At 33.4% G+C, this 25,485-nt stretch overlaps 1 protein-coding gene across 1 annotated transcript in view; it reads left to right on the top strand.

Moving 5' to 3' along the window:
- Positions 1-25,485, top strand: part of LOC143234611 (neuroglian-like) — a 77,736-nt gene that overhangs the window by 21,210 nt on the left and 31,041 nt on the right. The window contains 9 exon segments of the mRNA XM_076472082.1: positions 712-773; positions 3,314-3,413; positions 13,520-13,749; positions 14,876-15,063; positions 15,553-15,706; positions 16,549-16,709; positions 19,571-19,676; positions 20,244-20,431; positions 23,246-23,377. Coding sequence (XP_076328197.1) covers positions 3,396-3,413; positions 13,520-13,749; positions 14,876-15,063; positions 15,553-15,706; positions 16,549-16,709; positions 19,571-19,676; positions 20,244-20,431; positions 23,246-23,377 — 1,177 coding nt within the window. The 5' untranslated portion in view covers positions 712-773; positions 3,314-3,395.

Here is a 25,485-nt window from a genome sequence, read left to right as displayed (position 1 = left end):
TCGAACTCCTTAACACACATGGCCATGCTGGGCCCGATGTATAATTAACTAAGTTTTTTTGTTCCCCTTGTGCAGTAAGTTTTCGGCACGACCTGATATGTAATGAACGTAGATTTGTGCTCGCATAGTGCAATAAGAGTTTGACACGACCTGATGTGTAACGAGCATAGTTTTGTGTTCGCATTTGCACTTTGGTTCAGAGAAAAAGTGTACACAAGAAACAGGTTGGGGTGTCGTTCAGATTGCCCAAAAGTTTGGTTTTATATTCAGAAACGATTCATTTCCACAGATTTCTCATTATGCACTTTAGAGTTGCTCCACTATTTTGATTTAGGTATATATTTTATAATAACGAAGAATGTAGATGATTTTTCTTATCTTAATGGAGAAAGGAAGTACCAATAAAATTATAATTGGAATAATCCAAATCGATGTAACATCGTAAAACAGGATGTGTGTATTTATTCATGCACTAATAATACTACAATTATATAAAGCATAACATTAGACCAAGACAGAATAAGTGTATTAAGTATATTTATGTAGGTTTCTGTGTCAGTAATATACTAATTCATTCGGCTTTTTAATTAGAAGTGTGCGAATTTGGTATACCTCAGTTACATGTTCTGCACTAGGGCGATTTTGTTGGAACGTTCTTCAACTATGTTGAATGTTTGAATGTGGTTCAACTGATTATATGTTCTGTTCCAGGTCTTTCTTCGTGGCACTAAAAGGTGTGAGTGGTCGATCTTTGATACCAACAGAATTCTAAGGTAAGATGTTTCAATTTAATTAAAATATGATTCGATTGTTCTAGAAATGTTCATGAGCGATCATTAGAGCTCAGTCCTGATCTCATAACACTGAAACTAGGTTTCGATACCAGCGTTTCACAGAATCCAGCCTTCTGTGCTTAACAAAAGAAAAAAAAAAGAACTTGTCATGGTTGTTACGACTTAAGACTTTTTACAAATACCATTTTTTATCGATCAACTGAAGAAAATGTTGACTAACGATAGACCTAAACTAATTTTTTATTCGACATATTGGTATTAATTATAAAGGGAAACCCCGCTTACTCGAATTTCTACTTTGTAAGTTCTAGGTATTTTGAAGAAGCTTTGATGTAACTGCTATTGTAACCGAATTCTTTCGTTATAGTGGTTACCTGGTACTCTTATCTGCCTTCCCTGGTACACTGAAGTAAACTGCAAAAGTAAAACGAAAATAGTTTTATTGTTGCTCTTTGAAGTTAAGCACAAAGCTATACATTGAACAATGTATGCTGTGCTCACCACGGGTATTGAAACTCGATTTATAGTGTTCTAAGTCTGCAAATATACTGCTGTGCAGTTTTATTGTTGAAAGCAAAGGATGTAGTTTTCATATGTATGTATAAATATCCTTGATCCCAAACATTGTTGAAAGTGAGAGCACTGTTTTCTGTTACTTTATGTTTACCTAAATATTAACTTGCCTGAGTTCACAAGTTTTGACATAAATGGAGAATTCATGCGTTTATATTGTTTTATACACGACATTATGAAGTATTTAATGTTCGGTAATGGTCACTTCTAGAAACTCGTAGCAGGACAAATTGATATGATCGTGTATTTAACTGGATGTGGTCAGTGTTATAACACTCTGGAAGAGTGTCGTATTACTGTCAACAGGCTGTTGTTTGATGGTATTTACTAAATTATGGGACACACCCAGGTGGAATGTCGTCTGTATGGAAGCAGATACAAACATACGTGATATTTCGTACAGAGAAAGGTTAACAGTACTGTTGTGTGGAGTTAAAACAAAACACTCGACAGATTAGTGATAGATTCTTATTCAACCACACCCTACCGTCTGTCGAATAACCCGGATGTTGTAATGGCGTCTGAGAGACTTGAATTTTCGCTGTTTTCTTTATCTCAAAAAATATTTAGATGATGCAATGTACGAAAAAGAAATATACATAATTTAAAGTTTTGGGGTTAAGGCTTCAAAAGACGTTAATTTTTTGAAGACATAATTCATAGTCGCAGTGGGTAAGTTTTTGTGCGCTTGCGCACATATATATGTATATATATCACATACGGCGCTTAATGACTGCCTAAAACGATTAAGAAACAAAGTATATATTTTATCTGAAGTTTGAAACACATGAAATGTTATGATATCAAAGAGTGCATGAGACTACACCTTTGTGTTATCATTATGAAACTATTTCATGTTGTTATCATTGTGAGTTTGTCATTCTCTATTTGAGTGTGTGAGACTGTTATCGTACTGTCATTCTTATGTGTATGAGACTATTATGCTGCTATCTTTGTGCGCGTGAGACTGTATTATGCTGTTGTCAGAAATAATATTAAAATATCTTATCTCATACAATTCTTCAAATTTAAATCATAAACTAAAGAAGTCAGTGCTTGAAATGTGCTATTGTTTTGGGTTGCAGACAGTAACTTGACCGTTGGTAACGTGTAATATAAGTTTGTTTTTAAACAGATATTCTTGTTGTGGTCTAGTGTTATTTTGTTGGGCTAAGAGCAATATATTGACGGTTTGAGCTACTATATATCACTGTGGTAGTGTTATAAGTGTGACAGACAATTAAACTCTGATGCTATGGAGCTGTTCTAAGTTGCAGATGATCATTAACCAATGCTCTTAGTTTCAAGTTAGAAATATCAAAACTGTTAAATCATAAAAGACAAAATTATGAGAACTCATAAATGCAAGTAAATACGAACTAACATACTGAGTTAGAGAAATATTCAAGTACTGTACAGAAATATTGTGTTAAAAGTTTAAATATTGTATTTAATTGAGTTTTATTTAAATTAGGTATCAGTCCAGATTTTAGTGAACACAAATAATTATAGGTTTGTCATTTACAGTTTGAAAAATGTTTACAACATTTAAGTGGTTAATTTTAAAGTAATAAAACTACAGGATTTTAGAAATCATACTAATTATTTATAATATTTATTTAGAGTGTTAGGTGTTTGTGGTTCTCATCTAAATGTTTATAAAGTGTTAAAATTATGGGGGTCTTAACAGTATTCTCTTTAAAGGCAGAGGTCATTGTTAATACACAATTTGTAAGAAAAGATGTTAGGATTGTACTTGATATTAGTGGTTTCAGTATATAGCATTTGACCAAGACTTTGACCAAGCAGTGTTATGATAAAGAGTGTGTTTAATTAATTATTGTGATACTTCCTGCTATTTCTTATAAGCCTAAGTGATGACTACAATATTACATGCCATTCTTAGTATGGAATGTAGCAGCTGCCTGTCTGTGTTTATTTCCCAGATTGCCATGCCATTGTTTATTACACTCCGTGTAGGATTTGTTTAGATTGTCAGTTGTAGCGTCTAGGAGGCCAGACAATATCATGTTTGTTATCTTGCAAGTAAGTACTAATTTGTTATTAATATTAAAATAATGATTAAAAAACATTAAAAATTGTTGTTCAGGGTTCTAACTGCACCAATGTGTTACTACTCCATACTGCAGGCTTCTCACATCAGTTGTTATTACAACAGACTCTTGATGATCAACTGTTACAAGAGTGTACTAAATGTACATATAAACTACTGTTCTGTACTGTAGACTATTGACAGTCAGCTGTTGTAAGAGAGTACTAAATGTACATACAGCCCACTGATCTATACTGTAGACTATTGACAATGAGCTGTTATAAGAGGGAACTAAAGGTACATACAGCTCACTGTTCTGTACTGTAGATGTCTGACAATCAGCAGTTATAAGAGGGAACTAAATGTACATACAGCTCATTGTTCTGTACTGCAGATGTCTGACAATAAGCAGTTATAAGAGGGAACTAAAGGTACATACAGCTCACTGTTCTGTACTGTAGATGTCTGACAATCAGCAGTTATAAGAGGGAACTAAATGTACATACAGCTCACTGTACTAGATGTCTGAGCAGTTATAAGAGGGAACACTACAGCTCACTGTTCTGTACTGTAGATGTCTGACAATCAGCAGTTATAAGAGGAACTAAAGGTACATACAGCTCACTGTTCTGTACTGTATGTCTGACAATCAGCAGTTATAAGAGGAAACTAAATGTACATACAGCTCACTGTTCTGTACTGCGGATGTCTGACAATCAGCAGTTATAAGAGGGAACTAAAGGTACATATAGCCCATTGTTATGTACTATAGACTCCTGACGATGAATTGTTATAAGAGGAAACTAAATATGCATACAGCTCACTGTTCTGTACTGCAGACAACTGAAAATCAGCTGTTATGAGAGTGTAGTAAATGTACATACAGCTCACTCTTTTGTACTATAGAGTCCTGACAGTTAGTTGTTTTTATTAGTTACTAAATGTACATACAGGCTACTGTTCTGTACTGTACACTTCTGATAGTCAACTGTTTTCAGTGTATTGTCAGAAACACTGTTTCAATATTTGTTGTTGTGTTTTCCCATAGCTGGTTTTTTACGACTGTTACTTGAGTAAAGAAGCACATTTTGCTAATATAACACGGGTAGGCAAACAATAATTTGTAAGCATATCGAAGTGCTCTGTTGATGGTGGAACATACTACTGCATGTTTCAACAGAATATTGGTATGTCTTCTTCAGCACTGTTGTTTGTAATCATACCTGAAGAAGACATATCAATGTTTTGTTGACGTGTAATATGCAACACCATCAATAAAACTCTTCTTAATACTTATAAATTATTGTTTGGTTACATATTATTTTATGGCTGTTGTTATGTGGTTCCTAAATAAAATTAATAAGAAAATGAGACACCTGTATTGTCATTATTTTGTTTGTGTTAAGTTCACCAAGTTCCGTACAACTGACATTATTATAAAAGTAAGTGTACAGTTCCTTAATCAGACACATAAGTAAGAATACCAGAAATTCTAGAGATGTAATTCTTAATACATTAAAGTCTGCAGAATCATCCTGAAAACTGTGTATGATATTACAGTTCTCTAGTTAAGAGTATGGGATACAGGACAGTACTTAGAATATGATCTGCAGTTGCATCACTTAATGTTAGTTTTGTGTGTGCTATAAATGGTACACATTTTCTAACCCCCCCTATACTGATACTTTGTTATGACAGATTTGTTTGTTTTAGGTTAAGCAAAAAACTACAAAATGGGCTATCTGAGCTCTGTCCACCACCAGTATCAAAAAACAGGTTTTGGCATTGTAAAACCACATTTCTACTGCTGAGCCATGGGGTGGGAGATGGGGAATTATGACAGAGAACTGGAAGTTTTTCACATTTTGTTATTATTAAATTTCTATTTTAAATCTTCATTTCTCTGTTGCTTTTATTTTGTTTCATATTCTTGGCAAATTTCTTCTTATTTTTATCCTAAAAGACTAGGTTTCATAAATTTATTCAAAGATCCTGTAATCTTATCAACAACAAAACTGCATATAAGTTTTGGTTCTTCTAGTCTTAACTTTTAACTTCCCTTAAATCTAATAAATAAATTTTAGTCTTTCTACTTAATCCACTCAAGATTTTTTATCTTGTTCTGCAAACAGTGTTTATACAGTTAATAATGTCATCATCGTAAAGAGATAAAGAACATTCTAGGTGTCTGCTCAAGCTATGTGCATGACTATGTGACATGCTTTATAATTATCTAGACTTTGTACATTTATTATTCTGGGAGGATTTTAGCTTTAAAGTTCAGTTACATCTGTACTACTACTGATCTTGTCCAGATAGTATTGTGAAAAGTTGTCATCTTACTTCCAGTCTGACTACACATTTCCTGTCGGAGAGCTCTAGTTACATGTGTACTACTTATCTTATCCAGATAGTATTGTAAAACGTTGTCATCTTACTTTCAGTCTGACTACACATTTCCTGTAGGAGAGCTCTAGTTACATCTGTACTACTGATCTTGTTTTGATAGCGCTGTATAAAAGTTGTCATTTTACTTTCAGTCTGACTACACATTTCCTGTAGCAGAGCTCCAGTTGCATGTGTACTACTTATCTTGTTCAGATAGTATTGTAAAAAGTTGTCATCTTACTTTCAGTCTGACTACACATTTCCTGTAGCAGAGCTCCAGTTGCATGTGTACTACTTATCTTGTCCAGATAGTATTGTAAAAAGTTGCCATCTTACTTTTAGTCTGACTACCCATTTCCTGTACAGGGCTCCAGTTACATGTGTACTACTTATCTTGTCCAGATAGTATTGTGAAAAGTTGTCATCTTGCTTCCAGTCTGACTACACATTTCCTGTAGAAGAGCTCTAGTCACATCTATACTACTGATCTTGTCCAGATAGTATTGTGAAAAGTTGTCATCTTGCTTCCAGTCTGACTACACATTTCCTGCCAGATGGGTCAATTACATCTGTAGTAATTCTTATTTTGTCCAAATAGTACCTCATAATGTCATCTTACTTCTAGGTTTGATCATGTGTCTATCCTTTATGATATACTTTATTTTTCTCTAGTCAGTGAAATACACACATATAAGACTTCTTAGTTAGTATAAGCATGTTTTATCCACTAACAAGTTCTGGAAATGTTTTTAAATATTTTACAATACTTCTGATTTGTTCTTGTGTGAACTAATTTGAAGTAAGGTGTGTTTTTCATACTTGTTGGTAGAAAGGAGGTAAAAACTTGAAATTATACACCTTTGAACAGGAATTGAAATTTTATGTTCAGGAAGTTGGATGTTATTATAAAGGTTTAAATGAGGATAGAAAGAGGATATTAGAAGAGAATTACATTTATCATACAGCTTTAAGTGGGGATAGAAATTTTGTGTCAAATAGAATGCATAATTATGCATGTTTGGACAAGAGTAGGAGGTTTACATTTAAAAAGGATTCTTTAATTATACAGTTATGAATAGGGTTAGTAGGGAGTGTGTTAGAAATCATTTAATTGTACAGTTTTGAATAGGGATTGTAGATATGTGCTTAGAGAAGTTCGTATGATAAATTATATGGCATTATGTTTCAATTGATGTGTACTGGTAATCCATCGCTTTGTAAACAGGGACGTAGATTTTTTACACCCGATGGGGGGGGAATGATTTTTGTAACCACATATGTGGACTGTTCAATTTGCAAATTGGTAATCTCTGATTACGTGAACCTGAAAGCAGTAAACATGCAGTCACAGAGTAATATTGTTGCCACGATACTTCAAGGTTTCCATGTAGGTTTGTATAAGTAAGGTGATGTAAACAGTTTTCAAAATGTTAATAGAATAAAGACAAATGTGTCATAAATTAACTACCACATGAATTTATTCCTGCACACTGCACAGTATAAAAGATGGCCATTATACTTGACAAGGTTACTAATAACTTTCATTGCATGAATTATGTTTTCAAATATTAATAAAATTAGTAATTACCCTTGATAAGTTTATATCTACTGAAAAACTGTTCACGTTGTTTGATAAAAATAATTAAATATCTTTGCAAACTTTTGAAAATTACACATCAACACAATGTAGCACGTAATTATTCATACTTTTCATTGAAGTAAGATTAATTTAGTCCTCTAGTCTACATGTTCCCAAACTTAGACCTCCTTTGTGATGATCTGTTTATGAATTCTTTCATAAGCTCTTCTATATTTATCTTGTCTACCTCATCTTTGTGAGTGTGACAAACAGCCACGTGGTTGAGGCGGCACTAAGACATAGTTGACCTTAACCACGTCTTCAACCATCTTAATACAGAAAAGCTGCATTCACATTTGCAGCTGGATACTGGACATACAAGCAAAATTTTCATGAGAAGAAACACTTCACTAAACATCTGCTGGCTTGTTTCATGCATTTTACAGTAAGCATCCTTCGCACCTTTCAGAGATACCGTTTTTGTTGTTTCTTTGAACATGGGAAACTGAAAGTCGAGCCGTTGAACAGAGATTTCTGGATAGAAGTTTATAACCGAGTTGTCAATCTTACCAGATGTGATCATGTTCTCAAGTGCCAGATATTGCCTCAAGTCATTGTTATCTGCATTGAATCTAGTGGTCATATGTTCTATGACTGTGTCCACAAATTCAAAATATTGGCTTTTGTAGTAATCTCTAGCTGTTACAGAATGGTGTGCTGAGCCATCACCTGTGATCCTTCTGGGGGGTCTGCAAATGTGTGGTAGTTCAATAGGCTCCAGATCTAGTGAAGTTACCTTTTTCTCAGCTTCATCAAATATCTTGTTGTAATTTTTTCTCTGTTTGCAATACCCGCAATTGCTCAACTGTCATTGCAGATGCTTCAATAATGCTAGATGCTGTTGCTGATTTTGCTTGGAATGCACGGTTTAGTTCCTCTAATGCAGCTAATGGATGCTGAGCCATCAACAATCCTAAAACTGTCTTTCCTTTGTCAAATCTGTCCAGCAGACCTCGTGCTTTCACTGTTACATCTGATTTTTCATTTGCTAATTCAGACAAAGAATCAACAATGTCCCAGTAGTGATCATTAGCACATGTAATTGCAGATAGGCGGCAAAACCAGCGTGTTGGACACAGTGGGCGGATGTATTTAACTGGACCATTGTGACTGTCTGACAATACAATATTTTCAAAGATTGTCTTGTATTTGCCTGACCTCTGAAGCAAGACACCAAGTTCATGTACCCACTGTAGAATGTCGAACACATTCACAAGCTTCAACTGCATGTTGCATTATTAAATTAGCCTTGTGTGCTCCACAGTGAAAAACAAAGCTGAGGATTGCTTCTCTTTTATTTTTGCCTGGCATCCACTGTACGCATCACTCATGTTAGTGGCTCCATCATAAGTTTGAGCTCTTAATTTTGACAGTGGTAAATTGAGTCTAGTCAGTACATCAAGTATAATCGAGGATATTATTTCACCAGTTGTATTGAAAAACACTGTACCTACCAAGAAATGTCTCATGGACGTCAAGGTTCTCATCTACATATCGTACACATTTTGCTTCCTGTTCGGCACTTGTAACATCTTGAGTGCCATCAACCATTAATGCAAAGATTTTACTTTGCTGCACTTCCTTTGCTATGTCTCTCAGTATTTGATGGCTGAACATCTTCATTATTTCATTCTGAGCCTGGGGTGATGTGAATGTGGTTTTCTTTGACAAGTAGGCTGTCAACTCAGGATCTTCCTCTTCCAGGAGCTTCATTAACTGTAGGAAGTTCCCCTCCTTATCAGTATGTCCATGTAATGCTAAACCTTGACACAGTAAAAAACGTAAACTTCTGAATATTTTGGCTAGACTTCTTTTGCATTCTTTCTGCTGCTGCTTTTTTCCATCATGTAGCTGGATTGTCACTGGAGTTACATCAAGTGAACCTTCTGGAGATATAGCAAATTTGTGCTGAGAGGAGGATTGGTGTTCATTGAATTTCTGTTTTGCCTTTTCCCAGTTGCAAAAACCAGTGGATATGAAGGTATATTCCACTGGCCTCTCCAATTTCCCTGTGAAAAGGTTTCTGTTTTCCACCTTGGCACAATGAAAGCATATGACTTTTTAAGTCTGATTGTTGAAGTGCAGCCATGGGAACTCATCAAACCACTTGCCCTGGTAGTTTATATTTTGTGATTTTGCTTTCTGTCATGGTATTAGTTGTGCCTCTGGATGATATGGCTTTCCACACTGTATCTTTGGAGTGTCAGATTTTTCATTACTGCACAAACTTGTTTCACAACTATCTGGTGGTTCATGACGTGCAATAGTTGCACAAGCATTTTTAGACTCGTCCTCTGATGAACATGGTATTTCCTCTGTATGGCCTGTTTCTATTCCTTTGCTTGAGGTTGTTGGATTATCTGCATTGTCATTTGTAGTACTTGTAACTGGCTTGCAGAACTGTCTAATATCGGAAAGTTTCAGACGCATGCATGTCAAAATTGAAATGTTTCCCAGATGACTCAACAGGCTAAAATACAGTCTTTATTGAAAACCTCTAATGTACAACAAACAAAGATAGAACAGAATGGAAGTAGGACTGAACTGTACAATGTATTTAAGTCGAATGTGCAAACCTCACAGTTACGACCGAGCAGACTGACCGCCTGGGCATTACTGGGACAATAATGTGTGTTAGTTACAACACAAGTAATTGCAAGTTTCTCGAAAAATACTTAAACAATCACAAATATATTATATTCCTGTTAAAACTCATCAAAAGGCACGTTGTGATATAATGTCTATAAGCACATCTATTAAATAAAAACACCTGAACAAAAACGAGCAATACAATTCGAGTAGAGGCTTTAGGGCATTGAACTTGCTCCTTTTGTGTTCTAATTATACAAGGAAATACAATATTTTTGCTATCTATGATAAGAGGATATATTGTTCTTTTATGATAAAGCACCAGCACTTTATTAGATGGCAGTGATAATCTGAAATTTCATGGATTAATGAGGGCCACAAACACAGGTCTAATGAGCCCTGTTGTAAAATTGAGGCTCAGATTGAAGGGAGGTGAGGGGGGTGATGTAGGGCGTGTCTGGATCCAAGCGACCCGAACCTGTCATTAATTGTATGCTAAAGGTACACTATGGTCAACAACTTCGGCAGCTGTTCAACAATAAAACCAGCTAGATATGCATAAGAACAGTTGGCGTAGGAAAACCGCACAATATACACGTAAGATTGATGCAGCTACAAGCTACAAATGGCCTGCAAGATCTGGATCACAGGAGTTTACGCTTTGGGATAATATTTTAGAATTTCATGCTCTGTTCTATCTGTTGTGATGAAAATTTTACTTGATCGTACACTACGTACAAGACGTAGGTAGATTCTGTGATAGTGCTTGCAAGCCTTGCATGTGTACTTAGGCTTACTGACTGATACTTATGAACTATTGCTTAGATTGAAAAGCTTAGAAGCACGCTTATATTAAAGATGTACATTTCGGCTACTGAAAAAGCCTACATCTAGGCCTAATTATGTAATTCGTTTGGTAAGAACAACAAGAACAAACACAGAATTTGTAGGCCTGTGATGCAGTAAAACAATTCAACAGACCAAACTGTAGGGGGGGGATGATTGTATGCACTATACCCCCCACCTAAAATGAAGGGGGGATGTATTCCCCTATCCTCCCAGGATCTGTTTGTAAAGATGTAAATGGAAACTTAAAACATTTCCAGTCTAAGTCAAAACAAAGAATATAGAAATATAATTGAAACTACTGTTTTTTAATTCATCCAAGCATTTATATATATAATTCACTGACACACATCCAGCAAAGATTTGATTACACACAAAAAAAACAACTGTACATGGAGGCTTCAGAAACATAATGGTGGTGAATGACCTTAAACAATGTCTGAAACAATTTGTTATTGCATTCTGCCACAGGTTTTCCTGCAGTGAGTTATTTTGGTACTTGGAATCAATACTTTAACATTCTCTATATTTTTGTGGTACAAGAGTGATTAAGTGCTTAGAAGCAGCAAGCAAAATAGAATATATTTAATAAAGAAAATTAATAAAGTTAAAAAGTGATACTTCTTAATACAGGCTGTCATATTCTGTTTATGTGATTACCTATACAGTTAAAACAGATTGATAAGAAAGGGCAATAGAGTTGTCATCAACAGCTAAAGAAAGGGAGAAAGAAATAAGGGCAAATAGTGGCTTGCATACAGCAGAGTAAGAAAAGAGAACAGTAGCTTATATACAGCAGAGTAAGTGATGTGAACAGTTGCCAACATACAGTTGAGTAAAAGAAGTGAACAGTAGCCTACATACAGCAGAGAAAAAGAAATGAACAGTTGCTTATCACTACCATGACATGATACACATATATTTTATATAAGTAATGTAGTTTATCATTACCCTCATATGACACACATATATTCTGTTAGTAATGTAACTTATCACCACCATCACATTATACATACATGTACTGTGTAAGTAATATAGCTTATTACTGTCATCATACAATACACTTATATACAGTTAGTAATGTAGCTTATCACTACCATATGATACACATATATACACTTAGTAATGTAGCTTATCACTACCATGATGTGATACACAAAGGTTAATCAATGAATAGAAGCTAAAACACTGTTAGATCGACAAAGGGTAATGTGGATAGAAGTTGAAACACTGTTAGATCAACAAGGGTAATCAGCGGGTAGAAGCTATAATATTATTAGATCAACAAAGGGTAATCAGTGGATAGAAGTTAGAACATTATTAGATCATCAAAAAGTAATCAATGGGTAGATGCTAGAATGCTATTAGATAAACAAAGCGTCATAAATGGATAGATGGAATATTGTTAGATTAGCAAAGGGTAATCCAGGAATTAGCTTAATTCCCTAAGATAAATGGATTAAGAAGTTAGGTTTATCTGTTGGAACACAATATTTTATTCAAGTGTTGGTGTAATAAGTAAGTTTCAGCATATGATAATTACAGATTAAAATAGTTTAGCAGTTTCTGATCACTGTGACTGAGGTCATTGCAGTGAATCTGAGTGGATAGAATTTAGGTTGTAATATGGTATTTTAAAGCTAGTCATCAGTTATTATCAATAAAATAAAAATATGAGTGGATGACTTAACCTTTATCCAGTACAAGCTCTGTGTGATAAGTATTAAAGAAATTAGATGTAGAGATTTGGCTAGATGTTTGTATTGAACTAAAACAGAACACTTTTGCAAACAGGTTTGAAAAAAAAAGATAAAAGAATTAACTGCACTTTAACAAACACAAAAGTTGAAAATAAAATTTTCAAACAACTGGAATATAAAGTTTATCACATGCAAAAAGATAAGGCAGTAAATTTGTACCTGGCCAGGACTTTATGAAGATGTTAATGATTTCAATAAATAAAGGAATTAGGAAGAAAGAACCAAAAGAAAAAAATTAAGTTTGAGAAAAACACAATATTATAAATTTAAATCACTCAGTATCATTCATGTTATCAAAAAAAATGTATAGGTTTGAGAAGTCATCATACAAAATGATAAAAACCTTATAATAGTGCTCAAGTTATTGTGCTTTTATCATTTAGTAATAATATGAAGTATAAATCAACAATACTGTTTTTAACTATATCTTGTGAACTAATTCATTTAAGCTCAGTGCAAGGTTTTTATTTAGTCGTTAGACCACAAGGTTATATCTTGTGTGACTAGATAATTTACATAACTTTTTAAAACTGATACTTGTACAAAAACATACTCAAAGTCAACATACTATGATTAGAAGGTAAACTAACACTTTAATATCATGAAAAATTCATAGTTGAAGTAAAAAATAGAAGAAATAGCAAATAGGCAGTGAGCAAAATGATAACAAAATAAAAGTAGAATTTATTATACCACTTTTTGAATTGTTTAACTGTAGCTAGTGTGAACTCTGAACATTGAATATTAAGGGGTTTTTCTAGAAATTAAGCACTTGGTGTATTTAGTTGTTGGTAGAATTTGATATCTGTATTTATAATTTGTGGATTGGTTTTACAATGAAATAAGGAATTTTCTTATTTTGAAATATTTTTTTCAGATTGACCTTTGGAAGATGGACCAACAGTGCTGGAGAAGACATCAGTTTTATCAGTATGTTACTGCACTTTTGATGTTAGGGTCTATGACCACTGCGACAGTCCCTTCCCCACCTACCATGATAAAACAACCACCAATCCACGAGCAGCTATATCAAGTGTCAGAAACCTCAGAGAAGCCAGACAAACCTTTTATGTTAGAATGTGAGGCTAAGGGCAACCCAGAACCAACGTAAGCAATGAAGTTTTACAAATTGCTATATGAGAAGAAGAATGTTAATAAAATAGTTGGTATCAGTTAGTGAAGTTACTGGGAGACTTACTGGTTTAGTTAAAGGAAAACAGAGATGTGTTAATTAATACAGGTAGTCTGTTTGTAATTTTTTTTAGCTCAAATAACATAAGAAACTCAATAATCCAAGTGCTTTGGAAAAGAGGACTTTCTTTCGTTAGTGGTAAATACACTTCTGTTAAAAATAAACCAATCCATTTAATTAAAAACACTTTTGCTAGTAAATGTGAATAAATATAAGAAATGGACATTACTAGTAGATGAGAATAAATATAAAAAACAGACATTACTGGTAAATGTGAAAAAGCATAAGAGACAAACATTATTAGTAAATGAGAATAAATATAAGAAATGGACATTACTAGTAAATGTGAAAAAGCATAAGAGACAAACATTACTAGTAAATGAGAATAAATATAAGAAATGGACATTACTAGTAAATGTGAAAAAACATAAAAGACAAACATTACTAGTAAAGGTGAATAAATGAAAGAGATGAACATTACAAGTAAATGTACATAAATGTAAGAGAAGAACATTGTTAGTAAATGTGAATAAACAGAAGAGATGAAAATTACTAGTAAATGTGAATAAATGTAAGAGATGCACATTACAAGTAAATGTGAATAAATGTAAGAGATGCATATTACAAGTAAATGTGAATAAACAGAAGAGATGCACATTACAAGTAAATGTGAATAAACAGAAGAGATGCACATTACAAGTAAATGTGAATAAACAGAAGAGATGAACAATACTAGTAAATGCAAATAAATATAAGAGACAGACATTACTAGCAAATGTGAATAAATGTGAGAGTCAATCATTAATAGTAAATGTGCATAAATGTAAGAGATGAACATTACTATTGAATATGAATAAACAGAAGAGACAAACATTACTAGTAAATGTGGATAAGTATAAGAGATGCATATTATTAGTAAATGTGAGTAAATATAACAGAAGGACATTACTAGTAGCTGTAAATAAATGTAAGAGATGAACATTACTAGTAATGTGTATTAACCATTGTCATTGCTGCATGCTATTTTTTCTTTTTATGTAGGTATACGTGGTTCAAAAATGGAGAAGAATTTGATTATGTTGCATATGATCGAAGAATAAGCCAACAGCCACGAAGTGGCACACTAATTTTTACTAAGCCTGATGACATAGATGAAGGCTTGTACCAGTGTTTTGCTGAAAATATCCATGGAAAGTCTGTGTCAAATGCTGTGTTTTTAAGAAAATCAGGTTAATAAATAATTTTTCTTCACCATACTAGATGAAACATTCAAAACTGAAATCTATACAACACTATATTACAGTATTACCATGAGCTTCATATATAATTTGAAAATGGTTTTTAGTTATTGAAGTCTAGGTTTTATTACATTGATTATTTAAGATTAGAAGTAAATGAATTTCTAAACACTGTTTTGTTTGTAGTGAAATGCATGTTTTGAAAACCCTCCTTTCAGAAACTGAAAAGAAGAGCAGCCAGCAACAAGTTCTTCTTATACCTTAAACCTAAAACTATACAATTTAGAATAAATTATTAGATCTTATACTTAAAACTAGTCAGTTGGTATAAAATTAGACAGTTGATAAAAGGTTTCTATTAGCTCTTAGACATAAAACTAAGCAAGGTATGTATACTATGGAGGTTACAGTATGCATAAGTGTGTGTGTGTGTGTATATATATTCTATTCTGAATTACTTGTATTACTATTATTTTAAAGAATTGAACTCTTTTACTGATGAAGAGCCTAAGGAATCTTATGTCTTGGAAGGTGACCCATTAACTTTAGAGTGTAACCCTCCTTCTGGATACCCTAAACCTACTATTTTCTGGATTGTTCAGTCAAGCAGTGGGGCTCTGAGAAGTATTAATAAGTAAGACATCTTACATTTTTCATTTTGTTTGTTTATGGGTTAAAATGGCAAAATAATTAGAAAAATAAATCTCACACACAAATTAAGTGCATATCTTTATTGTTTTCTAAAAGTGGATATGGTTATTTAAATTTCAATTTATGTTTTTAACATATTGAATTGCTGTAAAATGGACATTCTTTATGAAAGTACTATTACAAGTTTTATCTTTTTGCAAAGAGCTGAGTACATTATATTGAAATGATTTTTGGATATGCAAATGAATAAGTTACCTCACAACCACAGCCATTATAAATTTGCAGTGCAAGGGCACATACCAGAACTAAACTTTGATATTATTTGGCATTTTCTAGGTAGCATGATGCAACCAAAAATTCATTTCTTTTGGGAAAGGTATATAACATGCATTTCAAGTGTAGAACATTCATACAACCATTTCACAAAGATGTGTTCAGATCAGGTTTGGATTCCAAAATCATTGTAATATAATGTACCTAACCTCTGTAGTGTTTAAAAATATACACATTTCTTTCTTAATAATTATTGTTTAATACAATCAGTTTATTGTTCCCCTGTTTTACCTGTAAGTTCAACTAACCAGTTAAAATAATTGTTATTATGCATTAAGCTAATTCAAAAGACTTGTTAGCCCCTTTTGTTAACTTTGGTCCTAAAGTAAAATGAACTGTTACTTCTATTTATAAGGTTATTACATCATCATGGTATAGAGACTTCTTACTTAATCTCTGTCATGAAGTTTAATCTAATGTGAACTAGTATTGTTGTTTCTATTACCAAATTGAGACATATTAATTTATTGTTTAATTTGATGTGGCTCATAGTTCTCGGATTACTGTGGATCCAGAAGGGAATCTTCACTTCTCTAATGTTACAATGAGTGATGCCCTAGATGAGGCTATGTATGCTTGTAGTGCTACCTCCTTGTTTAGGAATGAGTACAAGCTGGGGAATAAAGTTGAACTAATAGTTGAACCTTCCGGAAGTAAGCTTTCAGTCTTTTATTAAGCCTTTTTCTTAGAGATTATCATAAGGTGTTAAGTGTGAAAAACAGTAAATGAAGGCATGTAAGGTGTTAAGTATGAAAATAGAAAATCATCCAAGGTGGTGAGTGTGAAAAACTAAATCATGTCATGTGTTAAATGTACTGGTGTAATGCCAACAGTAATTTATGTAGAATATTAAATGTAGCAATAATAAATTAAAATGCTCCACGCATAGAAACTTGTTACAACTTTTTTGAAATTATTATTTACACTTTTAACAGAGTTGTCACAAATTATTTTAAGTTATTATTTGTTGATTAATATTACTGGATCAATCCATGTATGGATATGTAAGTTCTAAATTATAAACAGTTTTAGATGAGCACTGTTTTAATACATGTCCTAGTTTACTCTTCAAGTCTGAGTACATATCCCTTTAATGTCTCTTTAAAATCTAAATCTCCCTGGGTCTTCTTTAAACCTAAATGTAAGTTATTTATGGGTTTTCTCAAATTGGTATCTTATTGTTGGGTATTCATAAAATCTAAATATGTGACATAACTGAGTCTCCTTGATATCTTAGTACACAGTCTAGTTGATAACCCTTAATATCTAAACACATGCCCAGAATGGATCTTTAAATACACACCTGTTTTGAGTCTCATGAATATCTAAATATTAAATGTAGAAATAATAAATTAAAATGCTCTGCTACTTTTTAAACTCTAAGTACGTAATCTAGCTAAATCTCTTTAAAATCTAAAATACATGTTCTCTCTGGTTCTTATGTGGAAAATGTTTAAATTTTCAAGGTTGGTTCTTGAAGAGTGTAATAGATAGAATTAAAGAAGAGCATCAGAAATTTAAATTGACTGATATGACAGGAAATCTAGAAGGTCAAGAAAGTTGATGAAACAGTAAATCAAAAAGGATATATGAGTAAAAGTTGGCTGTAAATGTAAAAAATAGTAGTTAAGATTTCTTTAAATACTTTAATGGTAAACAAAAGGTTTAAAATGAGGGTAGGACACCTGAGGGATGATAAAGGAAGGCTAGTATCTGATGATTATAAGATGACTGGGTTATTAAATTCTGTATTTTATTCCGTTTTTACTAGTGAAAATTTAAGTACTATTCCACATCTTGAACAGTTTATAAATGAAAACAAAATAAAAAAAAGATGACTATATTAATTCTGAGCTGGTTAAAAGATAAGGAAAGTTTAAAGAACCCTAAGGTTTCTGGGTCAATAATATTTTCCCAGGGGTTTTTGAAAGGCATTAAAGATTGGACATGTGAGCCACTTACTACTATTTTTTTAAGTCCTTGAATAGTGGGCAGGTAGCAGAAGATTGGAAAATAGCTAATGTAATACCTTTTTTTCAAGAGAGGTGATACAAATTGTCCCAGTAATTATAGACTCATCAGTCTTACAAGAGTTGTGAGAAAGATTTTGGAAAGTATGGTAAAAGTTGCTTTGGAGAGTCATGTAATAAAGTTTTGAATTTTACTAGATAGTCAACATGGTTTATCTAAGAGAAAGTTGTGCTTTACAAATCTCCTGACATTCTTTGAAAAGGTTACTGCTTATGTAGTAGGAGTAAAGGTGTAGATTTGATACATCTGGATTTTCAGAAAGCATTTGGCAAGGTGCCATGTAAGAGCCTTTAAAAAAGATATCTGTATAGGTGTGGGATATAAGTTAGCAAATTGGACAGAAGAATGGCTGGATGGAAGAAAACATAGATTTGTTACAAATGGAGTTATGCCAAACTGGATTAATATTACAAGTGTTGTACCTTGGGGTTCAGTCCTAGGATCTTTGCTTTTTTTGATTATCATGAATGACTCAGGTGAGAGAATAGCCAATAAATTACTTAAATTTGCTGAAGATATCAATGTCTTGGGTGTTGCTGGTTGTGAAGAGGATACTGCTGATTGACAAATGGATTTGGATTATTTAGTGAGTTGAGCAAATAAATTGTAGATGGGTTTTAATTATGATAAATGCAAGATAATGCATATCAGTTATCATAATTTTAATTATAACTTGGATGTGAATAACCTTAACAGTATCATGAAAGAAAAAAGACCTAGGTGTAATAGTTGATCAGTCTTTAAAGCTACCAAAACAGTGTGCTGTTACTAATGGTAAAGCAAATAGAATTTTAGGTTGTATCTACAGAAATATTGAATTCAAGTCTAAAGAAGTTATAATTTCTTTGTATAGGACACAGTTTAGTCTACATTTGGAGTATTGTGTTCAGTCTTGATCTCCTTATCATAGTAAGGACATTTGTTGGAAAGGGTTCAAAGAAGGCTTACTAGGATGGTGCCTAAGATGGAAAAGTTGTCTTACCAGGAATGGTTGAAAACTCTTAAATTGTTCTATCTTTAAAAAAAAGGAGTTTGGGGGTGATCTGATTTAGATAGTTAAGATTGTGAAGGGAATTGACAGTTTGATGTATCATCTTTTTTTCTCACACTTAACAGTAGGAATAATTGGACTAGGGGATATGAAATATATATTTTGGCAAGGTAAGAGTCATCTTCAGCTAAGACAGTTTTATTTTTCAAATAAGGTGGTTTGGTTTTAGAATGGGTTGCATTCTAATGCTGTGGAGACAGTAAATTTCAGTCATTTTAAAAGAAAATACAATAACTATGTGAATGATAAGGGCTGGCTTTAAGATTTAAAAAAAAATTATTTAATAGCTTTAGTTTGTATTTGAAGATTGGACAGTTGAGATGGAGCAACAAATCCCTTGTTGTCTGAAAACATTATGTTACATATGAAACTCTACATACAAGCTTTTTCAAATCTAAGAATATATCCTAGCTCTGTATCTGTTTATTTAAGGTTCAAATGGAGCAAGTCATCCACCAATTAAACAGTACCTTTCCCCTCCAAATGTTGTAGCGCTAAGAAATCAGAAGCTGGAGTTAAGCTGTATCTTTGGTGGCACGTGAGTGATGAATAGTCTGTAATGTTCCTCACATTAACAGGATTTTATGTTTTTCATAACTTTTAACTATATGAAGCAAAATTCTCATGAAGATAGACTTTTGATATCTGTGTATTAAATATTAAAACACCTCCTCTAAATGTTCATGATTATACTTTTATAGTGTGTGATAAATGATGTTCTTATATGTTGAATATTAAAGCCCCAGGAATTAGAAATTGATTTTTACCTACAACCTTGAAAAAAACATATGAAACTAAAATGGTATATCTCAGATCTTTTAATAAATAATCAAGTGCCAAAGAATGGAGAACTTCAAGAAAGGTTTTAATTTTTCATATTGTTTCAGATCAGCAGTAATGTTCTTTCATCCATTGCATTGGGAATTGTATTTTAAAAGTACTTATATACAAAAAGTATCGGTATCCATATCTGTTTCATTATGTGTAAAATGAAGTATCTGTCACCTTATTTATAGACATGAAATATATTCTGTATATATTTTATGAAACGTCTTGTCTGTTATAATACTCTGATAGTCTCTTACTAACCTTTCATTATTTGTAGACCTTTACCAGATATTGTGTGGAAGAAGAAGGGAGGGAACCTTGCATCTAATAGGTTCACCACGATCAACTATGGCAAAACTTTGAAAATAAGGAAAGTAGATTTCCAAGATGAAGGAACTTATGAGTGTACTGCCAGTAACGGAGTTGGCAGTCAACAGAGCCATGCTATGGCTGTCACTGTGCAAGGTTTGTTAGATCATTATAGTTTTACAATAAATTAAAAAAATAATTATTGTTTTGAAACTCATAAAATGGCATATTTTTAAAATACTGTATTTGTGTTGATGTGTTCTTGTGCTAAAATATTTTGATCTCTCAGAAGAAACTTAAAAAAATTATTGTATAGAGTTTGGCTGGATCATAGCTAAATAGCCATTAAACATGTTTAATGATTGTGTAGTTCTTCTTTAGAAAGGAGAAGCCATAAAGGAGAAAGCTGCTAAATACTGATTATATACACTATATTTTACGTGTAGCTTCTCTTTTCTGGATCACAACTAAACAGTCACTGTATAATGTTATGAGCAAAACACTGCTACAACTATGGTCAAACAAAAACATTTTATTAAATATAAAAAGAGAAAATAATTAGAACACAAATTCTAAAACATATTTACCTCCACTGACACTATAGCTATTTCTTGATCTCCTGAGTTTCTATTTTTTGCTCATCTAACTATTGAGGCTGCTTGCTCCAGTCTTGCATCAGCACATTATGTCTTCTGCAGAGGTCTTTGAGCTTTTTCTTATCACTTGCATTCCTTGGGCCTGTGCACATATCAGTTTGTGGACGACTGGCTCCTTCTGACTCCATTCCATCAACTTAGAGGAACAGCACTCCCAGATTCTCCTTTCAGAAGTCACAAAAGTAGGCCACCTTATCAGATGGGAGAAATATATTTTGCCACAGACAAAATATCTTGTCCATTTGGGTGTGTTTCTCAATACTCACTTAAGTTATGCTCAACTAACCCCAATCGGTCTTTTACCTCTGTTTCCTTTTTCTACTGAGGTGATGGTTCTCTCTCTTTTGGGGATGTGAACATACCTTGGGTCTATAATTTTTGTGGGACAAGCACATATGAAGTCCTTTCAGTTGTTACTGCACAACCAATGGAGCATGCATTCTGATCATTACTCTGGAGCAACATTGTTGATTGCAAATGGTGGTTGGATCAGAGCAATACTACTATTGGGGTATCTGTTCCACCAGCTTATTCTAAGGGATGGGGAGCTTATCTTCAAAGTCAGGAATTACAGGGTACTTGGACAGAATACAAGCCGTATCAAAGTTCTCTAACTTCTTTCAGTACATCGGCAGTAATTCTAGGTGTGGGTCTTTCTTAAAGAGGAAAATTGTTATAATCCATTCCGACAATTCCATGGTAGTATCTCAGATTTCTCATCAAGGAGACACACATTCTTCAGACCTTTATTTTCATACCTTGAATCTTCGCTACTGGGTGCATTCCCATCATATAAGTTTTTTAGCATGTCATGTTCCAGGAGTGATTAATTTAATTGTGGGTCACTTGTTTTGACCCAACCAAATTCGTCCAGTGGAATGAATGATACATCACAAGGTGTTTCAGTTGATTAGCTCTCAGTTCTATCAGATCTGCTTGAATTATTTTGTATTCTGCAATCCTTTTCTGTTTCTTAATTCGGATTTTACAGCTGTTTTACATGCTTTGTCTCATCCTCCTTTTGAGCCCTTAGGTTCATGTTCTTTGTTTCATCTTTCTATTACATTGTATTATTTGTTGTAGTTGGACTGTGGGTGTCATTGTTTACAATGCATTCCATAGGATGTTTTAGTATTCCATATTTGTTGTGCTTTACCCCAATAGGTCTTTCCTTTCCAAGGCTCTGGAAGCCAGGGTAGGGGAAAGATCCTTCTCACTAATCCACCAGACATCCCTTACCTTTATGACTGCCCAGATCCTGATAATTTGTTATGTTCTGTCAGGTCCCTCAAGTGTTATGTGGCTCATACTAACTTATTTCTAAGAACCAATTTTTCATTCATTGGGATTTTTCTATTTTCCATGACTTATCTCCCATTAACATTACAAGGTGGTTTCACAAATGATTCAAGTGGCCTATAATGGATTATTGTTACAGGAGAGGTATCTTTTACATGTCACATCTCACCAGATTCTTTATATTTCTATACCATTAGCTGCCCTGTTTGCGAACTAGAATTTACCTAAGGCATTCAAGTTCGTTATAAATGACAGGAGCAAACATTATCAATGTTTAGATGGGCAAAGAGTGGAAACCCTGGAGAAATAGATATAGTATCAGCAGAGGTAAGTATTATTGGAAATACATTTTCAGTTTAGGAAAATGTTAACTTTTGTCACTTCCAAAAACAGTTAGTAAAGATGTGCTTGGCCAGGGCTTGGTACAAACATTTTTTAACAATACAAAATAAATTCCACTCGTATTACCAATAAATATCAAAATAACTGGGAAAAAGAAAGAAAAAACTTATTCAGTAGAACATAAATCAGTGTTCCAAGATTAAATCATTTTTCAAGATCAAGAAGAATATCAATCAATAATTTATGCTAATTCTGTATTGAGAACTAACTTGTTTCAGAGATCAAGGAAGGCATTTATTTAGTGATTAGATCATGAGGTTACATCTCATGTGGCTAGCTATTACCATAAATCTACAGAATCTTTCCCAACTAGAATATCTCTAACTGCAAGGGGAAACTAGTGTCAGTTTTATAACATAAACATACCCAAAATCTGTGTACTGTAAATAGAAGGTCAACTAGCACTTTAATATAATTAAAAAGTGATAGTTGGACTACATGATAGAAGGAATAAATAAATGAATAGTAAATAGAAGTAAAATTGGCTATCTCACAAATAAACAGTTACATACACTGTTTTCTGTTTTTCCACATATCTTATGTCTTGTGGATCACAACTAAACAATCAATCAACAGTGATTATATGAACTGTGTTTTGTGTGTTTTTATATAGCTGCTCCATTTTGGATCACAGCACCAAATGACACAAGTGCTGCAGAAGAGGAATCTGTAAAGTTTGAGTGTAAAGCTAGTGGCATTCCTGAGCCAAAGTTACAGTGGTTTGTCAATGGTGTACCTTTAAAAGGTATTGAATTTCTGATATTAGATTGTCATATATAATATAACAAGTGCAGGTTTTCAGCATATTGAAAGATTAGTTTCAGACCCTATTTTCTCTAATTTTTGTATGGCTCACCGTATGATTCTTCAATTATAAGTTTATTTGCAATGACGTAAGTATTTACAAGTATCTGTGAAAGAAAGAGTATTTTAATTATATTGCACTTTTTGTATAAAATTTGTTAATATTACTTGTACAGATCATGAATGTATGCAATTTTAAAATGAGGACTGTGAAATAGAACAAGTTGAAAAGTATAGATACTGAAGGTTAAACATATTTTTAAAGAAAGATTTTAGAGACTTCCTGCCACTCTTGAAACCTTATTCCTGTATCAGTGATTGGGTTTGGGCCAATAGACATGATGATACACTAGCTCTCAACACCACAGTTTCTGTTGTTACCATCTTCTGCAAAGTAGTGTGAGGTCAGTTTTATATTTCATATGTTAACAGACTTTCCAAAAACCCCCCACTTTATGTCAGCATCTAAAATCACATTTAAGCAGGAACAGGGAACAGAAGTCTATTAAAGCTTCTTCAGGAACTTGACAGGTATGTTATCAAATGGCATTGCAGCAATCCACTGTTTTTGCTTAGTATTTTTATTAAAACAACCATATGTTACAAGATTGGCTGGAAACTTACAGAGTTTTAGCTTTTGCACTTTTATTAACTTAAAATTCTGTTTACTGTTTTGTTACCACTATGATGAGACGTACAGTTTCATTTCATTGGCTGCTTTATAACTATAACTGTAACTTTGTAGTTAAGAAATTTGGTCTACATTGGCTTGGTATGTGGTTTTGTGTTACTTTGTACTTACAAACTTTGATAGAGAAAGATCTGGGTTGTGATTTTGTGTTACTTTGTGGTTAAGAGCCTAATATTAGAATGGTCTGGGATGTGGTTTAGTGCTGCTTTGTGGATTAGAGTTTTGTTTCATAGTGGTTTGGGTTGTGGTGGTGTTTTACTTTGTAGATAAGAGGTTTGCTACAGATTAGTCTGTGATGTGTTTTTTTTTGTAATTTTGTGGATTAGAACTTTGCTTCACATTGATTTAGGACGTGTTTTTTGTTTTTTGTAGACAAGAGCTTTGCTACAGATTGGCCTGGGTTGTTATTTTGTGATTAAGAATCTAGCTATAGAATAGCCTGGGATGTTGTTTCTTACAACTTTTTGGATAAGAGCTTTGACTCACATTGGCCTGGGATGTGATTTTGTGTTACTTTGTGGATTAGAATTTTGCTCCGGATTGGCCTGGGATGCGGTTTAATATCACTTTGTTGATAAGAGTTTTGCTTCACATTGGCCTGGGATGTGATTTTGTGTTACTTTGTGAATTAAATCTTTGATTCAAATTTATCTAGGATGTGATTTTTGTGGATAAGGCTTTGTTACAGATTGGCCTGGATTGTGGTTTTGTGGTTAAGAGCTTTGCTACAGATTGGTCTGGGTCATAGTTTTATGTTACTATGTGGATTGTTACATAGTTGCCTGCATTGTAGTGCTGTGTTACTTTGTGGATATGACTTTTACTCCACATTGGCCTGGAATGTGGTTTTTTGTCCTTTTGTGGATAAGTACTCTGCTCCAGCTTGGCCTGAGTTATCATTTTGTGGTTAAGAGCATTGCTTCAAATTGGCTTGGTTTGTGATTTTCTATTATGTAATGGATAAGAGTTTTGCTCCACATTTACCTGTGATGTTAATTTATGGATAAGAGTTTTGCTACAGATTGGGCTGGGCTGTGGTTTTTGTTATTTTGTGGATGAGAGCTTTACCACATATTGGCCTGGGATGTAGTTTATTATTACGTTATAGATAAGAGATTTGTTCTAGATTGGCCTGGGATTTGGTTTTGTACTTTATGGATAAGAGTTTTGCTCCAAATTGGCCTTGATTGCAGTTTTGTGTTACAATCTGGATAAGAGCTTTGTTACATAGTTGCCTTGGTTGTGGTGTTGTGTTACTTTGTGGATAAGAGCTTTGCTGCAGATTAGTCTTGGATGAGGTATTGTATCATTTTTTGAATACGATCTTTGTTCCACAGTGTCTTGAGAAGTGGTTTTAT

This window comes from Tachypleus tridentatus, chromosome 12 (assembly GCF_004210375.1).
Source record: "Tachypleus tridentatus isolate NWPU-2018 chromosome 12, ASM421037v1, whole genome shotgun sequence".
Classification (NCBI taxonomy): domain Eukaryota; kingdom Metazoa; phylum Arthropoda; class Merostomata; order Xiphosura; family Limulidae; genus Tachypleus; species Tachypleus tridentatus.
This window is presented reverse-complemented; position numbering and strand designations above follow the sequence as displayed.